The sequence below is a fragment of the Clinocottus analis genome, unplaced genomic scaffold, assembly GCF_023055335.1.
Source record: "Clinocottus analis isolate CAN_PGR_092001 unplaced genomic scaffold, fCliAna1.0.p SCAF_4, whole genome shotgun sequence".
NCBI lineage: Eukaryota > Metazoa > Chordata > Actinopteri > Perciformes > Cottidae > Clinocottus > Clinocottus analis.
This window is the reverse complement of record NW_027176153.1, coordinates 18009694-18027156: the sequence shown is the minus strand read 5'-3', so window position 1 is coordinate 18027156 and position 17463 is coordinate 18009694. Positions and strand designations below refer to the sequence as shown.

General features: G+C 45.2%; 1 protein-coding gene across 2 annotated transcripts in view; it reads left to right on the top strand.

Annotated features, from left to right (window-relative positions):
• The first annotated feature begins 1139 nt into the window (after positions 1 to 1139).
• fgd (faciogenital dysplasia) overlaps positions 1140 to 17463 on the top strand; it is a 48783-nt gene continuing 32459 nt past the window's right edge. Inside the window, exon 1 of one of the 2 annotated variants that reach the window (XM_068598038.1) lies at positions 1140 to 1240. In XM_068598038.1, the coding sequence (XP_068454139.1) occupies positions 1219 to 1240 (22 nt within the window). In that variant the 5' untranslated portion in view covers positions 1140 to 1218. The remainder of the gene's footprint in view (positions 1241 to 17463) is intronic. The other variant, XM_068598037.1, reaches the window with a different exon arrangement.

Genomic DNA, 17463 nt, shown 5'->3' with positions numbered 1-17463 from the left:
AACCTGTTTCTTAAGCTCTTGAGCAAACACCAGACCTCTGACGTGCAGACCTCTCATGCAGACTACCTGCTGCCCTCAGACTTTTAACTTTGCATGAACGGGACAACACACACTATCACACACTTTATGACCACAATGATGCGCAAATTCTACATTTGTTTGGTCCGTCCTCATTCCTCTGCACAGTGAAGTCCTACAGCAGCTGACTGCTCCATTCAGCTGGAGACTCAAGATCATCAACGAAAGATGAGAAGAAAAGGCAGTGACATGGAAATACAGAGCCGGTTAGTCTTCCAGTTCCAGTCTCCTCTTCTTCTCTCCTTCTCTTCTTCACACTAACAGGCAGCGGTGGAGATTTCCAAGGAAAGAGCCATCTCTTGGAAGAGGCTTCGTCCTTTACATGACTGCACGTGACAGCCCCGTGTCATGCCTCTGCCTCTGGGCATGGCATGGCTTAAAAATGACAAACCACGGACATAATACAGAAAACTTTTGAAGTAGATGAATGTAGTAGTAGTAGATGTGTACGAAGGCAACATGACGACGGATTGAACGTTTACTTGTGTGTTAAAATATCACATTAACTTAACATTAGCTTATTTAACTATCTTTTCATTCGAGCGTTCACAGTCAATGAATGGGGGGGGGGGGGTTGTCGTGCTCGCGCCTTACACCGGGAGCGCGCATTTTATTCTCTCTCTCTCTCTCTCTCTCTCTCTCTCTCTCTCTCTCTCTCTCTCTCTCTCTCTCTCTCTCTCTCTCTCTCTCTCTCTCTCCAGCGACACAGAAGAGCGAGTTCAGTTTCAGGAGAGGGAGGAGAAAGCGCTACATGGAGGACTACGCGCTCTCTTTCTACACACACACACTCACACACACGCACACACGGACACACTAATGACCCGGGACAAGGCTCTCGCGTCCGTGAGGAAATCATGAAGTGTCCTTAGTCCGTGTGTGTGTGTGTGTGTTTGTGTGTTTGTGTGTGTGTGCGCGCGCTGCTTTTATTTGTATTGTTGTGTAGCTTTATCGGCGAACAGGAAAAGGGGATCAGAAGTGGAGACGCTCCTCTGAGTTAGTCCTCCTCCTCCTCCTCTTCTTCCTCCTCCTCCTCCTCTTCCTCCCTCACCGTTCTCGGATACTCTGGAGCCGCTGTCGCCAGTTTTCTCCTCGAAAGACCCGGATTCAGCGGAGAAGGCGCAGAGAGGAACTTTGTGCAGGATGCAGGAGGTTTCAGCTTCTGGTGAGTGTGAAGCGCTCCGGTTATGAAGGCTGGTCTCTTCTTCTTCTTCTTCTTCTTCTTCTTCTTCTTCTTCTTCCTCTTCTTCTTCTCTTCTCTGTCCTCTTATAAACCCGTCACGGTTTTCTTAAGTTTCCAAATGGCTTCACACGGCTTTGCCTTGGCGCACAGAGTTTGAATTCCGCAATGATTTTGCCAGCTGTCACCGGGCAGCTGCGGGCCTGAACCCCTCCTGTCCCCTCCTCCTCTTCCTCCTCTTCCTCCCCGGCGGACTCCAACTCGGACGCAATGTAAGGAGTTTGTTTGGGAGCCGCTTCACAAACACGCCGAGAGGAGCGGCGGTGCTATGAGCTGACACTGCGAGAATAGGAGCCAAAAGACCCAGAGAGAAGGACCTCACATAGCCCCCCTACACACACACACACACACACACACACACACACACACACACACACACACACACACACACACACACACACACACACACACATAATATAGGAACACACACACATATAGGAACACATCACACATATATGTAGTCAAAATGTGACCTGAAACCCAACAATGATTTGAATAGATTTGTTATTCATCCACCTAACGACTGTGTTTGTGTGTGTCCGTGTTGGTGTCTGTGTGTGTGTGTGTGTGTGCGTGCGTGTGTGCCACCGACTGTGTCCCTTTGAGGAATGGGATTTGTGTCAAGGGTAGAAAGTGTGTGTGTGTTTAATGCAGAGCTGGTGAGATTAGAGATCACTAGTGTGTGTGAGTGTGTGAGAGTGTGTGTGTGTGTGTGCATGTGTGCGTGCGTATGTGGTTTCCTCCTCTGCACTATTTAGATATTTGTGATTGTGGCGGTTTGAGGTGATTAAGAGATGCACCTCAGTTACCACAATCATTTTGTTTTCTCTTTCTTTGTAAATGTTGTGTGTGTGTGTGTGTGTGTGTGCGTGTTGTGTGTGTGTGTGTGCGTGTGTATGTGTGTGTGTGTGTGTGTCTGTCTGTCTGTAGTCCCCGTATCGGCTGACCACAATGAGTTTCTGTAAGAACCAAACTCCTTTTGGAAATATTCGGCTAAATCTCAAAGATCTCTCGCAAAGGCCTCGCAAATAAAGAGCTCACATGCAGACAAAGGGGGAGGTGGGATGTGATCGAGATGGGGGGATGATGGGATGATATCAGGCTGCAGCAAAGGTGAGCTATGCAGAGAGAGAGAGAGAGAGAGAGAGAGAGAGAGAGAGAGAGAGAGAGTGTGTTTGTTGTGAGGCTCGGGGGAGGAATCGATCTGCCGTCCTCCTGGCTGACTTTCTTTTTTTCCAGCAGTCCAGCGGTGCATCGCTTCTCTCCCACACGCACACACACACACACACACACACACACACACACACACACACACACACACACACACACACACACTCATTCCCAAGGCCTTGCTCTTTTTCTGTTCTGCAGTTCCCTCGTTCTCTCCCACACTGTCCCAGATCAATCTCTCTGCCCGCCTTTAACCCTGACCCTCCCCCTTACACACACACACACACACACACACACACACACACACACACACACACACACACACTTACACTCACAGTTGAAATACATACAATTATTTCTCTTTTTCTGACATTCCCTTAACTCTATTGCTTCCACGTGGGAACCCGAGCAGCCCGTTGTTTTGGTGTTTACGATGCGAGGAGCCAAAAGGTCAACGGTCAAAAGGTCAAACAGGTCGTAGGGCCGCTCGCTTAAAATCATCGGAGGATCTCCTCAAATAAAACCACATCACAAACACACCGGCGAGATGGATGGATGGCATTCCCCCTGACCCCCCCTCCCCACCCCGCTACAGTTGCAGGACAGTGGTGGTCCTCGTGTGGCGGTTCGATGCTGCTGGCTGCCTGTTTAGGTTATTTATTATTAACAAAAGCTTGTGGGCTGGTCTGTGTTTAACCAAAGTAAACATCTCCCCTCTGTGTTAGATAAACACAGCGCACGGGAGTCACAGAGGAGGATGCTGGGAATTTTATCCAGCTCTGCTTGTTCCCACTTATTCATATATATATATATGTGTGTGTGTGTGTGTGTGTGTGTGTGTGTGTGTGTGTGTGTGTGTGTGTTGAAGACCAAGTCTTTGCAAGATTGGTCCGTTTAACCGTTTTAAGTCGTGAGGAAGGACGAGCTGAGGTCTGGATTGAAGTAGTGAGTCAGTTTGTTTTGTTGTTGTTGTTGTTTTACCTCAGTATACTAAATACAGGAGTTTGTTCTTTCCATGTGAGAAGTAGAGACGTTTTCCTCTTTCCGTGGATTCCCTGTGATATATAAGACGACCCTAAGAATTGCATGATTTCTGTTTAAAGTGTTTCATGATTAAAGCACATTTTCTGATAAAAAATGTTCACTATATCAACGATCCCTCAGGACATACTAAAACATGAATATCAATGAATTTGATGTCACATTATTATTTTCTTTATCAAAGAAAGTGAGTCAATACAGTTATAAAACATAACATTCCACCTATTCAAGCCCTTTATGCTAAGCTAGGCTAACCGCTGTGTTCCCGCTCTATACGAAACACGGACGTGAGATCAATATCAATATATTTTTATTCTTTAGAATAAAAGAACATTTTCCTTGAGCGTTGAAATGCTCCGTTCTGCTCCGTCAGAGCGGCAACAAAGTGCATTTCTTCCTCTCGCTCATGAGACTGCCATCCCAAACATCCCGTCGTGTCATTCTGATTACGTGTGTGTGTGTGTGTGTGTGTGTGTGTGTGTGTGTGTGTGTGTGTGTGTGTGTGTGAGTGAGAGAGAGAGAGAGACGACATGACTCAGTTCGAGGCCCATTCAGAAGCTTCAGGCTCTCTCCCGGCCCGAGTGTCACATTGATTTTCCTAATGGTGGTCATGTGTGGGTCCTGCTGTTGTGAAGGCTTAGACGGCAGAAAGAGAGAGAGTGTGTGTGTGTGTGTGTGTGTGTGTGTGTGTGTGTGTGTGTGTGTGTAAAAAGAAAAAGGGGCCTCTGATTTGATGACCAATTTTCTGTCGGGACATTTTTTGGGAAGTTTTCTTTTTTCCTGCGTGTCCTCAAGGTGTCCCCTCTTGTAATAGACTGAAAATGATCTGTTATCGTGCCGAGTCGAAGTGTTTGTGTTGAATGAGTTGCACGTCTATCTTCTGCCCAAGATAGTACGACGGTACTTCATCAGGTTTGCAGCTGCGGCTCTGAAATCAGACACTTTCAGCCTGCAAGTCTTTTTTTTCGACACTGGGCCCCCAAAGTTGCTCCTGAAGGCCGTCCGTGTGCGAATGTGTGACTGTTGACATGTAGCGTGCATCTTGAGTGATCGCAACACTGGAACACAAAAGCCTGAAAACACACGTTCCACTTGGATCGGCTGAGAGGACGCCTTTATGCAGTTGGAAACGGTTTCGTTTGATGTCGCTCGCGGATTGCGTGGCGTTATTGGCGCTCCCGTCTAACAGGTTGTTGAGTCATTTGCATGCACGCTGCTTTCTGAGGTGTGTTTTTGAATTGTGGTGTGTAATTATTGTCAGATTAATATGCAATTGTTATCGTGCCCTATTAGTAATTGGAAAGGAATATCATCGCAATGACATAGGTTTCACCACACCTATCTGTTGTCTTCACAGGGAACTCCTGAATGTGGGTTTAACCAAAAAGTGCTTGATGCTTTTGAAATGATTTTGAAGGCCCGAAGTAAAAACATCATAATACCGTTTTGGTCCTTTTTACTTGTTTTGTTCAACCTGAGATGTAATTAGATATTTACGTCCCTAATTGGTTTGTGGACAGCAGTTTTTGAAGCCTTGAGTTCAGCATTTTGGCCGTCGCCATCTTGTTTTTGACAGTGACACCGCTCTAAAGGATGATTACTTACTAAAAGAACATCATGCTGTACTAAAGAAGACTTGAACCTAGAGATTGAGATCATAAACTCAAGTTTAATACATCAAAGGAATACATCAAGAGAGAAGTAACTTTCTCATAGACTTCTATACAATCACATGAGTCGCCCCCTGGTGGTCAGGAGAGAGAATGCAGCTTTAACACATGAAGCATAGGCTTCTATATAACCTGAGGAGTCGCCCCCTGGTGGTCAGGAGAGAGAATGCAGCTTTAACACATGAAGCATAGGCTTCTATATAACCTGAGGAGTCGCCCCTTAGTGGTCAAGAGAGAGAATGCAGATTTAACACATGAAGCATAGACTTCTATATAACCTGAGGAGTCGCCCCATTAGTGGGAACTTAAGTTTGAGTTTCACTTTTCAGAACCAAAAGTCGCCACCTGTTTGGGACCCACAAGGTTCGGAGCCACAGCAATATGAGGAAATACATTTTATATTTATATATTTGCACTTCTCCAAACCCTAAAAAACTATAACGGATGAACACAATTCATAGAATAAATAAACTATAATAATTGTAGCCTTGAGTCGTGTTTGAAGACCCGTGACGCAACGAACAAGCTGCCGTTGTGAACATCTTTCAACAGAGGTATAATTTGGCAGCCGTGATGAAGCGGCTTTTTGTAGCCGAGCACAATGAAGGGGTGTTGCTTGAAATTATATATCAGAAGCGACGTGAGAAGATCACAGCAACTGGTGTTTTCACAGATTGATAAGGGGCGAGCGGGAGGGAGTGTGACAGCAAAGTATCGGGTATTAGGATGTTTCTGTGTTTCTGTTCCTGCACTATGTTTATACTGGAGAATAAAATTGTTGGATCTGGCTGACACACACTTGCACATGCACACACACGCACACACATACACACACAGAGAAGGCGGAAGTGACCTAGTTTTCCTAAATGATCCCAACTGTTGAGGCCTTTTTGAAATGAACAGAATCCCTCGCGTGTCACCCAATAAAGGACCGGCATGTTAGACGCTGAGCGTAACCCCAGAGACTAAATGAATCTCATCCCGGCCCTCTGGATGGAGAAAGTGGTCTGTGAGCCAGATGCCCGTCCAGGGAACTTCTAAAGCTTGTGTGAGCGGGAGTGCTGACTAAAAAATGGACGGGTGTAATATCTGGAATCAGCCATTTTCACTTTGAAAAAGCGATAAACGGGACAGAGAGAGAAAAAGAGAGAGAGGGTTCGGGGGGCGAAAAGTCTTTTTGTTTGTGTTGCAGTCGAAGGACAAGGAGGTCAGTTTCTCCCCAGCTTTCTGTGTGTGTGTCTGTATATGTGTGTCTGTCTGTATCTGTGTATGTGTCTGTCTCTGTGTCTCCTCTGCAGTCTGCTGTCTGTCTGGATCGGACCTACCCTGATGAGGGGGATTTTTCCTGGGAAAGTCATATGGAAAAAAAAAAACAGAGCCTTAATAGTAAAAGCATGTTCCATTCAATTTCTCTCCTTTTCTGTGTGTGTGTGTGTGTGTGTGTGTGTGTGTGTGTGTGTGTATGTGTGCATTTTTATGAGTAGAGCTCCTTTCTAGCACACTGAAGGCATTGTGTTTTTGCTCTCTGATCGTCAGAAGAGGAGGCTCTCTGGAACCGGGGCTTCCTGTACACACTGGGGTGAGGCAGGGGGATGGAGAGGGGGAGAAAGGGAGGAAGGGGGGAAGGAGGAGGATGAGGAGGAGGAGGGTTACCTCCAGGTTAGATGGTGAGCATTCTTGTTTGCTGCTTTTTTCTTTTCTTTTTTTAATTATAAGATTGTTATTACTTTGCCAGTGATATATACATCAGTAAACAAATAGTACATATTTCTACCTCAGTTAACATGTAAAAATCAGTTAACATATCGTAGATGTATACATCAGTTAGCATGTAGTACATATATAAACCAGTTAACATATAGTACATATATACATCAGTTAGCATGTAGTACATATATAAATCAGTTAACATATAGTACATATATACATCAGTTAGCATATAGTTCATATGGTTACATCAGTTAGCATGTAGTACATATATAAATCAGTTAACATATAGTACATATATACATCAGTTAGCATATAGTTCATATGGTTACATCAGTTAGCATGTTGTACATATATAAATCAGTTAACATATAGTACATATATACATCAGTTAGCATGTAGTTCATATGGTTACATCAGTTAGCATGTAGTTCATATGGCTACATCAGTTAACACGTTGTACATATATAAATCAGTAAACATATAGATATATACATCAGTTAGCATAATAATAACAGTTTCTGGTGTGTTTAGCTAATAGAGCTAGCAGCTAGCAGTAGACACACCGCTGTGCCTCTCGGCAGACACCTTGGTGGATTTAATTTGAGTTTTTTTGCAAAATTGTCTGGAATGTCTTCTACAACGACTTCCAACAGATTGCCTGCACGCTGCTTGGTTTAGAGTTTGAATGAAGTGTGTTTGAAGACACCGTTACAGCTCCTCGTGTCTAGACGGGGGGGTTAGCCAATTGTTGGTTGTATTCATCCACTCACACAATACAACTGTCGTTGTAGACAAACCTGCGCTCTGCCGGGTGCACCTTTCTATGTGTATTGTCAGTCACTTCCACACACACTGTCCTGCTGCTGTAAATACCCTCTTGGTACCCAAGCTGCAGCTGAAAATAGTCCACAGAAAAGACGGCATTTTCTCCTGTTGGAGCAGAGAAATATTGACTTCTTTGGTCGGATTAAGCCGGTTTTGGCTGAGTGCCCCAGACCTGCCGGGGAAGGCAGAAATAATTGAGGGATGAACTACTACATTGTTGGTTTTGGCCTTTTTATGCGATTTTTCAAATGTTGCTACTATGAGCTTCCAAGATCGAGTAATGATCGGGCTTTAGTGTCGACCGTTTTCCAAGAGTCAAGTTTTATATCTATTATTTATTATCTTCCGGCCAGAAATCGGTTTCCATAGATTTCTCTGGATAAAAAAAAAACTCAGCTCATTATTTTTTGACAAGGTCACATTGTTGTGTTTATCATTCTGTTCAGGAATTGTTCCAGAAACAGTCAATGTGAGCACTGATGAAGAGTTCAGTATTAAATAGGTTGTGTTTAGGTTTCAATATGATGTAATATATTGTCTTTTAACAGAATCAAATTGCAATGAATATCATTTGAATATTATGGTTTCACTGTTCACTGTGAATGTCGACTGTTTTCATTTTTTTCCTCCATAATTTCCCTTGAAAGTGTTAATCCTGCACTAAAGTTCTTAATTAAATAAGGAAATATTTAATACTGTTCATTTGTGAACACAAGATAGGCTTTACCCTGTGGTTATTTCATATTTATTCAACTGCCAGAAAGCATGCTACAGTGTGTGTGTGTGTGTGTGTGTGTGTGTGTGTGTGTGTGTGTGTGTGTGTGTGTGTGTGTGTGTGTGTGTGTGTGTGTGTGTGTTGACCATATTGTTGAGAACTGACAGAACTAACAACTAAACACAGAAGTGAGTGCAGAGGACAGTGTGAACTAGTTATTTTTAGTCAGCCATTACTGTAAACATTAGAACCTGAACAATGATTATATTGAAACCCCCCTACCCGCTTGCAGCTGCATTCCCACATGCCGATGACACAACCCTCACAATGAAATCGATTTAACCGTCTCAAATATCCAGAACTTGATTTTCCTCCCGCTGTGAAAATGAAACCAGTGACTTCCTGCATGGTGGGAAAGGATCTAAAACCTGATAAGATATGCTGTGGGAGCCGCTCAGCAGTAATGTGAACTGCACTTCCTTTGCTCACTGGTGCACGTCCCTTTTTTTTTTTTTTGACTTTCCAGTCTGGATATCTTGCAGCTAAATTTATCCCACTCCCCTAATCACCACACACACACACACACCCCTCCGTGCACCCTCTCACCTGACGGAGCCGTAAAGCCATGCTGTAAATGTCTTCCTACTCCGGCTGATTGCAGCCCAACAAAGGCAGTCTGTGCTGAATTCTCCATGCTCTCTCCCCTGGGTGCCCTTCCACTGCCCCAACACACACAGACAGACACACACACACACACACACACACACACACACAGAGACACACACACTCCCCTCTGCTCTGCCCTGCTGTTGTCATTAACCATTGTCTCTCTCCTTCCTCTTCCGCCTTCGAACGTGTTTTACTGTTACGGAATAAATGGGACAAAGCAAAAGATCTTGCCATTGAAACTGACACTCACACTTACAATTCATGGTGGGACACACACACGTACACGCACGCACACACACACACACACACACACACACACACACACACACACACACACACACACACACACACACACACACACAAATACACACACGGAAAGAGAGAGAGAGAGAGAGAGTCAAGGCCTGTCGGTCAGCAGAAAACTTTCCTTGCTCTAGACTCCTCTTCTGTCCCCCCTCCTCCACACACACACAGACACAGACACACACACACACACACACACACACACACACACACACACACACACACACACACCACCAGTCTTTGCCTGACACAGATTAGCTCCTTTTGAAACAGGGCTCTCCTTTATGGCATTACAAAAGCATTGCAGAGTGAAAGTTGTTTGCAGCCTCTATGTGTCGAACGCTTCATGGTCACAATTCAGCTCCTCACTGCTGTGACTGTGTAAGCGTCTGGTATTAATCAACTATAATTTGGTGTTTTGATGAGGAGAGATGCTGCTGTCAGTGGAAAAGATTTGTGTTTATGATTCATATCGACCGCAGATGTAACCCTGCTGCTTTGAGCGCTATAAATCTCCCAGAAAGAGTAGGATAAGCAGTTTTTTTGCTTTTTATCGCGACGAGTCAGCATTTTATATCAGCCGCTGTCTTTTATTTATCGAGATTTGATTTTTCATTTTGTCACAATGATTTTGTTTGCTCATGCTTTCCAAAAAAAAAGAATCTGCGTCCTTCTGTGCCGAGTGTGCAGCAGTTGTTGTACCACTAGATGGCGCTGTTACATCATTGTTGTTTATTCAAACAAGCAGTTGAAACAGGAGACTGTGACCTTCCTCTTGTAATGGATGTGAGCAAATAACCACTGGTTTGTCTTACAGTAGTTTAATGAAGCGTTGGTTCCCACTCTTCAGGGTCCGGATGATCACAATATTAGAAAGCCTGGAAATAAATAAATACAAAAGTGGTGGAGCGATAGAGCCAGTGAGGCGTTGCTTTGTCTTAAAGGGAAACAAGTTCTTCTTATAGACCTTTATTCTGAAAGGTCTTGAAGAGTAATGTTGTTTTATCCCGTTTTGTGTGCTCAGGCCATCATAACCGCGTCCTCCCCCATCCTCTCCCCCCCCCCCCTCCCCGCCTCTCTCCATGCTCCACGGCGGAGCCGCTCTTCTTTTGGGTGACACCGAGGTGCTTCACCATGAAGGTCATCCTGGCAGCAGCGGGCCGCCTCGTCCCCTTGTCTCCTCTCCTTTCTCCCGTTATAGTCCTTTCTGCCCGTCAGCAGTTCCCGCTCTGTGCCCTCTATGACTTCGTGAAACGAGATAGCGCCACTTTGTGGGACTCGAGACGCTTTTAAGGGCTGCAGGGAAAACAAAAACCAAGAGTTCTGTCCCCTCCTGATGCTTAAGGTGCTAGTTCCTCCCTTTGTTTTTGCAACCTGGGGGGATTTGAACCCGCGAGCTTCCAGGGCCACGGCGCCGCCCCGAGCAGCTCTCATCGTACCGTCTGATGAGGAGATGAGAGCTACATCCACACAGATGGATCCAGGTGGATCCGGTTCCCGCGGTGTGGCCGTGAATCGTCTTCCTCAAACGGGTATTTCAGGCATTCAGCATTTCTTCTTCTACTCCTTTAGTCGAGGCCCTCAGTCACTAACACACGCTTCATCAGGTTTACATCGATCCTGAAGGGTCAAACACGTAACAAAACAACAAACCGCCTCAGGCTGCTCAGCATCTGTGTTGTGTGTGTGTGTGTGTGTGTGTGTGTGTGTGTGTGTGTGTGTGTGTGTGCGTGTGCATGTGTGTGTGTCAGCTGCTTCCCCCATACGCTCGCTGCTCGTCATGCCTGAAGCAAAATTGCTTCTTCCCAAAATCATCCTTGAAATATGGAATGCATGTATTGTAGGTTGTTAAACTGTCATCTTTCACTTTGCAGCTCTTCAGAGCTGAATAATGAGTCTCATTAAGCTAGGAGACACACACACACACACACAAGCCCGCTGGCTTCCTGCCGCATGACTGCGCCGCTGCTCACGTCTGTCTGTATTCAGTAAGCGATAAAGAAAAAGTAAACATCTCGACTCTAATCTATTGGACAGCTGGGAGAGTGTTGCCAGTAAAAGGCTTTATAGGTAGAGCACTCATAACCGCAGCGAGCTTCAACCCGATTACAATAAGTAGCTTGTGGACTTGCTCCTAAAAGACACTCAGAGATGGATGGCATCATTGTTGTCTGTTGAGAGTGGATGAATTATGAGCCCTGCTCTTAGTTTTTCAGTGGACGCTTCATTCAGTCGCACCTGGAATGCTTTTGCATTCGGACGTTTAAAACACACATGTGCAGGTTGCTTAAACGTCGTTGCTGATATATTTCAAACAGCACGTATTCTACGTGCGTAGTGTACCAGTTAGTGTGCGGGCGCTAAACCATTCCAGCAGTCCTCTCCCTCCAGAGGACGCTCTCATCCAGAGTTAAATGATGTTGGTTCAGTGAAGCGTTCATCATTTCTCACACTGCTCTTTTGGGTGTGCTTTACTTGTGTGCCATCCATCATGTCACATCTCTGCTTGTGACAAATGCCCCCGTATGTGTGTGTGTGTGTGTGTGTGTGTGGGCTTGTGTCCCTTGTGAGAGATATTCCCGTCAGAAACACACACACACACACATGTATGCAGCCCTACGCCCTCCATCTCCTGTTCCTCTCCTCGTACAGCGTCCACCTCTTCAAGCTGAGCTCGTCCCTTTTGGTTGCAGGTGTTCTGCACAACTCAGCAAATGAAGTGAGAATGATCCGCAGTCGAAAGGTTTCATGTTTCCGTGCAGAGGGAGGTGTTCGTGCACGTTCTGCTTCTGTTGATGCTGACGCGCCCCCCCCTCCTCCCTCCACTTTGACCTCACGCACCTCCATTTCCTATTTATATTCGTGCCCACTTCTCATTTGAACTATTTATTTTTTTACTCTCTCTGTTTCTCTTTCTATCCGCTGCACAGTAATCTCTACTGAGCCGTGCATAATCACAGGCCATCTGGACGCTGTAGGGAGAGATGAGCCCGCAGCTCATCAGATGACCAAACCCGCCGTGGATGGACATACACACACACGTACACTTATGTCCACATGCTCACACACACACATATTCACACACACACACACACATATGCACACAGACAGATTCACAGTCACACCTTTGATTCCTATACAAACCATCACGGGGATGTTCACTCCCATCACACCTTTACAAAACCATACTCAAGGACATCAACCAAAGAGCCGCGTCCCAACACAGTGGAAGTGAACAGGGACGCCCCCCCTCTCCCAGCCTCGCTCACATAATGACGTCCACAAGCTGAGTGTTACACTTTGATGCTGTCAAACACAACCGGCCAGCATGGAGAAACATTATTTCATCCGACGAGCAACAAAACAACCCAAAGTGAATGGAAATGTCTGTGGTTTATCAATTCGCATTGTCCAGACAGGCTTTGACCCCCCTGACCTTTTCCCGCAGGCAGGGATTTAAATCAAATAACGTTCAGTGTATTTATTTATTGTCTGCTGTTGATAATATCTAATATTGCTTCTGTTGTCTGCCTGCTTGTCTTCAGAGCTCAGGAGCTCAAAGGCGTCTTTACTGAAACGCTGACTGGTTCATTTCATTCTGAAGCGTTCCCTCTGGTTTATTAGTTTGATAATGGACGCCGCAATGTGAAGAATATATGCCACAACAACGATGTTTGAGAGCCCTGTAATTACAATATTATTATTCCACCGCAGTTGGATCATCAAAGCCACTCCCTGCGAGGATATCATGTATTTAACCAGGTTAGAAGTTTTAATCTTAATGCCACAGTAAACAAGAGCAGCACCAACAGTACCAGAGCTGTTTTTAAGAAAATCCAAATGTCTCCTGATGGAGAAGGAACGGGTTAGCATAATAACTTATTACTCTGATATTCTTTGACAGCAGTCAGCATCAATTATTTCTGGCATTCTTATTGTGCGTCATCGTTCACTATGAGAGGTTGAATAAAGTCAAAGTATCCGCTTGGTTTTCTCATAATGTCATATCAGAAGAGCAATATCCTATTGAGACTGAGATTATATCCAATTGAGCTTATATTTATAGATAGAATAACCAAATGCAATTATTATTATTATTTTTTTAAGTATACTCAGATATACTTAAAAAACAACTTCCTACTTTTAGTAAATTTTGATCGAATTATGAAGCAGTGTGTGCTTTAGGGGCGGGGCTACCGGTTTATTGACAGGTCTCTCTACCGTGGCGTTGTGGAGTCTGGGAGTCTTTACAAATACATTGTAGCCTTTTGGACGCCTTAAAATGTCTCTTAACATTATCAAAACATCAGTAAAAGTTGTGTACGTGTGTTGTGCCAGTTACTTTTCTTCCCGCTGGATTGTACTTGGCTCCGCCCTCTCGTTGCACAAAAACAAGATGCCGACGGCCAGAATGCCAAAACGCAAAGCTCCAAAAATGGCAGTCCACAAACCAGCTCTATGAAATGATTACTGCCACATAACAATCCTACTAATATACTATAATACTACAGTATGGTAAAATGTGTCTGTGTGTCATATTGCACAAAACTAGTCATTCTGTCAAACATCTTCTTTTTGATCTAAAGGAAAAAAAACAGTTGTTTGTCTTTCAGCTTCAGAATAATTTTCCTTTGAGGATCTTCTTCAGCTCTTGACTGTGGCGAGCGTTGTTGTCTCAAAGCGTCTCATCTGTGGTTGATCTTCCCCTGCTGGCTCTGCGCGGTAGACGTACACGTGGATGGAGCGAGACTCTTACTCTTTGTAATTCAGATGTCTCTCCTGCAGATATGGGTGAAATATTAATAATGAATTAAAAGATTCTCTTCTGGGTGAAATATTAATGACTTCTTCTTTAAAGAGAGGCGTCTACTCCTGAGAGAGGAGGATGGCAGCCGGCTATTTGGACTAATTTAAAACATCTCTTTGATTTTCTCCCTGTGTTTAAAGCTGTCGGGTCAATGTTTCAGCAGCTTCAGCCGTAGAATGAACTTTATTTTCTTAAATTCAAGGACAAAAGAGACGAACCAATGAACACATAACACATAAGATCACACGTCTTCATTCACGGCTCAGCAGAGCATATTTATTCATTAAAGAGCGACAGAGGAAGACTCCGGCTGCGTCCTTCCTCGACCTCTGTCGTCTGTCAGGATGTCTCGCTGGCTCCCAAGGACCCGCAGAGCCAACGGAGAAGTTATTCATTTCACAGCTCGAGCGTCTGTGTGTGTGTGTGTGTGTGTGTGTGTGTGTGTGCGTGTGTGTAATTATTCATCTGCATCCCCTCCTGTGTTGTTTTTTCGTCCCGGAGTCGGGTCGACACGCTGAGGAATGTGTCTCCATGACAACAGCCCCATGGCCGGCGTCCTCTCTTCACCCCCAGGGGGCGCCGCCGCCGAGCCACACGGGCATCAGCAACCGGTTCATCTGAGTTATTGAAAAGTGATTAATTATTACAGAGTTCTGGGCCGAGTCCTCCAGGTCCAGACCATGAGAAGGCTGTTGGACGTTTTGCATGTTATTGATTATTATTATTATTGATCATTATTATTATTATTATTATTGGCGTTGTGGCTTTACGGCTTTGTATTCGATTGTTTGATGCACTTTAGAATCACAGGCTCCAATTTCTGGTTTCAAATTAGGTGCAACGGGGAGCATCTGCATAAGATTTGTGTCTCATTGTCTGACCTTCGTTGTGTGTGTGTGCGTCTGTGTGTGTGTGTGTGTGTGATCCCGTCGTGCAGATGTGTGACAGATGTCCTCCTCAGGTCAGCAGAGCGAGGAATATTTAGACTGTTAGTCGTCAATATTGCAGCGTGTGTGTGACGTGACACAATCACACACACACACACACACACACACACACACACACAGTTTCATCCAGGGGGACAGATGGAGAGAGTTCATTGTAATGAGTGAGAGTGGTAAAGGTAACAGAAGGTCTCTCGTCCCCGTCAGTGAACTCTAATCCGGCTACAACGCATGAAATCAAAGTCTTCCGGCTGAATCATTTTTAATGTATTTTTCAAAGCTGTATTCTTTGAGCGTCGAGCTACAACAAGATGCCAAGAGGTTCAACATTCCTCCCCACCCTCACATTCCTCCTTTGGTGTGAAGAGGGGGCACCACGCCTCATTAGATAGCCCACAACGGCCAGGCTCCTCTTCTTCTTCTTCTTCTTCTTCTTCTTCTTCTCCTCCTTCTCCTTCTTCTTCTCCTTCTCCTCCTGTTCTCCCGTCACCGCGCGGCGGCCTGTAACAAGCTGTCAGAGCTGGATGTCTTCGATGGGGGACAAGAGGATCAATCGAGGCCCCTTTTTAATGCAATTCTTTTTCTAAAGCTCCTGCGTTTCTTCCTGAATCTAAATCCGCCCACTCTTTAACCCCCTCCTCCTCCTCCTCCACCTCCATCTCTTCCGCTCCTCTCCTCCACCCGGCTTCAGAGCCCTGTTATCGCTCAGGAGCTGAGGGGATATTCCAGCAGTGTTTCCATGGTTATCGTTGGCATCCGTCTGCGGGTTCAGAGCCGGTGTCGGGCAACGTCACCCCGTCTTTCAAGCCGGTGTCACTCCACAGCTATTGAGTGGGAAGAGGTGGGGGATATGGAGAGAGAGAGAGAGCGAGAGAGGGTGTTATAATTATATGTGCATATGAAGCGGGTCGGAGCAGCTTGGGCGCGTCATCCCGGCTGCTTTAGTGGTCCACATGTCTGTGGGGGGAAGCGGCAGAGACGCATTCATTATTTACACGTCAGGGACACAAACTATTTTATTTCCAAGAACAAATGTGGTAATTCTGATTATCCCTTCTTGAACAACAATTGTTGGTTTGGATTTGCTTCTTTTTGTTTTATACGCGCATCAATAAGAACAATAAAGTAGTTTTCAAGTTGGTTGGTGGTGAAATATTTGATGGTAAGTTTATTTGTGTACATTTCAACAACAAGGCGATTCAACTTACTAATTTACAAACAGTTGTGTGATTCATTAAAGTATTAAAACAGTCAAAAAGCAAACTAAACAATACAAAATTAAATGTTTTTTAATGAAAAATAGATTTTTAAAAAAACAAAGCTTACCTTTGTGACTGTCAGCCTCTTAAACGTCAACATTTTCTGCCTCTTAAGTGTTTTTTTGCATCATTGTTAATCCATTAATTGTAAATTGGGTCGTTGACTCCATTTGAAGGAAATGTTTACTCATTTTGATACGCTAATCAATTAATAATAGATAACGAGGATAATTAGTTTGCAAAGAATTTCCTCCTTTCCAGTTCGCTCACATCCTCTCTTACACACACATGCACGCACGCACACACACACACATGCAACAACTGTGCAGGCACACCCACTGATACTTACACACACTTCCCCCATCTTTCATTCAGCCACTTCCCCCCCTCTCTCCACTCTTTACTCTCCCTCTTTCCCTCCCCTCCTCCCTCCCTCCTAGCGACCCGTCATTAGTTTCCATGGTGACAGTTGGGCAGCATTATTCCCGGGTTTCTTTCAGAGCGGCGGCGGCGGCGGCATTGTTCAGTCCGCTGCTCTGAATGGTAGCGGGGATCAGGACGGGGAGAGCGCAGGACGGGAGAAGCCCCCTTTTTCTTCTTCTGCTTCTTCTTTCTGGGGGCAGCGACACTGCGTTTGTAGAGGGTGAAGGGAGGAGGAGGAGGAAGAGGAGGAGGAAGGGAGAGGAGGAGGAGGAGGAGAGAGGCAGCGTGGTGGTGGTGGTTAGAGAGTCGATGAGGGAACAGCAGCGGCGTGCCGTCTCCCGGAGAGAGAACTGAAAACATCCTCACACAGCCGGCTCCTGCTGCTTTTTTTTATGTTCTAAATGTGTTCGTGTTCAGCGAGAGACGAACGGATCTACGCAGGTTTCAGACAGAGAACTGAGAACAGAGAACAGAGAACAGAGAACACGGAAGGCAGATGGCAGACTGAGTTCAGCCGGTGAGTAAACTAATGGCTTCCTCGCCTCTGAGTCGCAGTGTTATCGAGGCTGTGAACGTGCACCCTTGAAAGATAATGTTCCTCCTTTTCTTGCC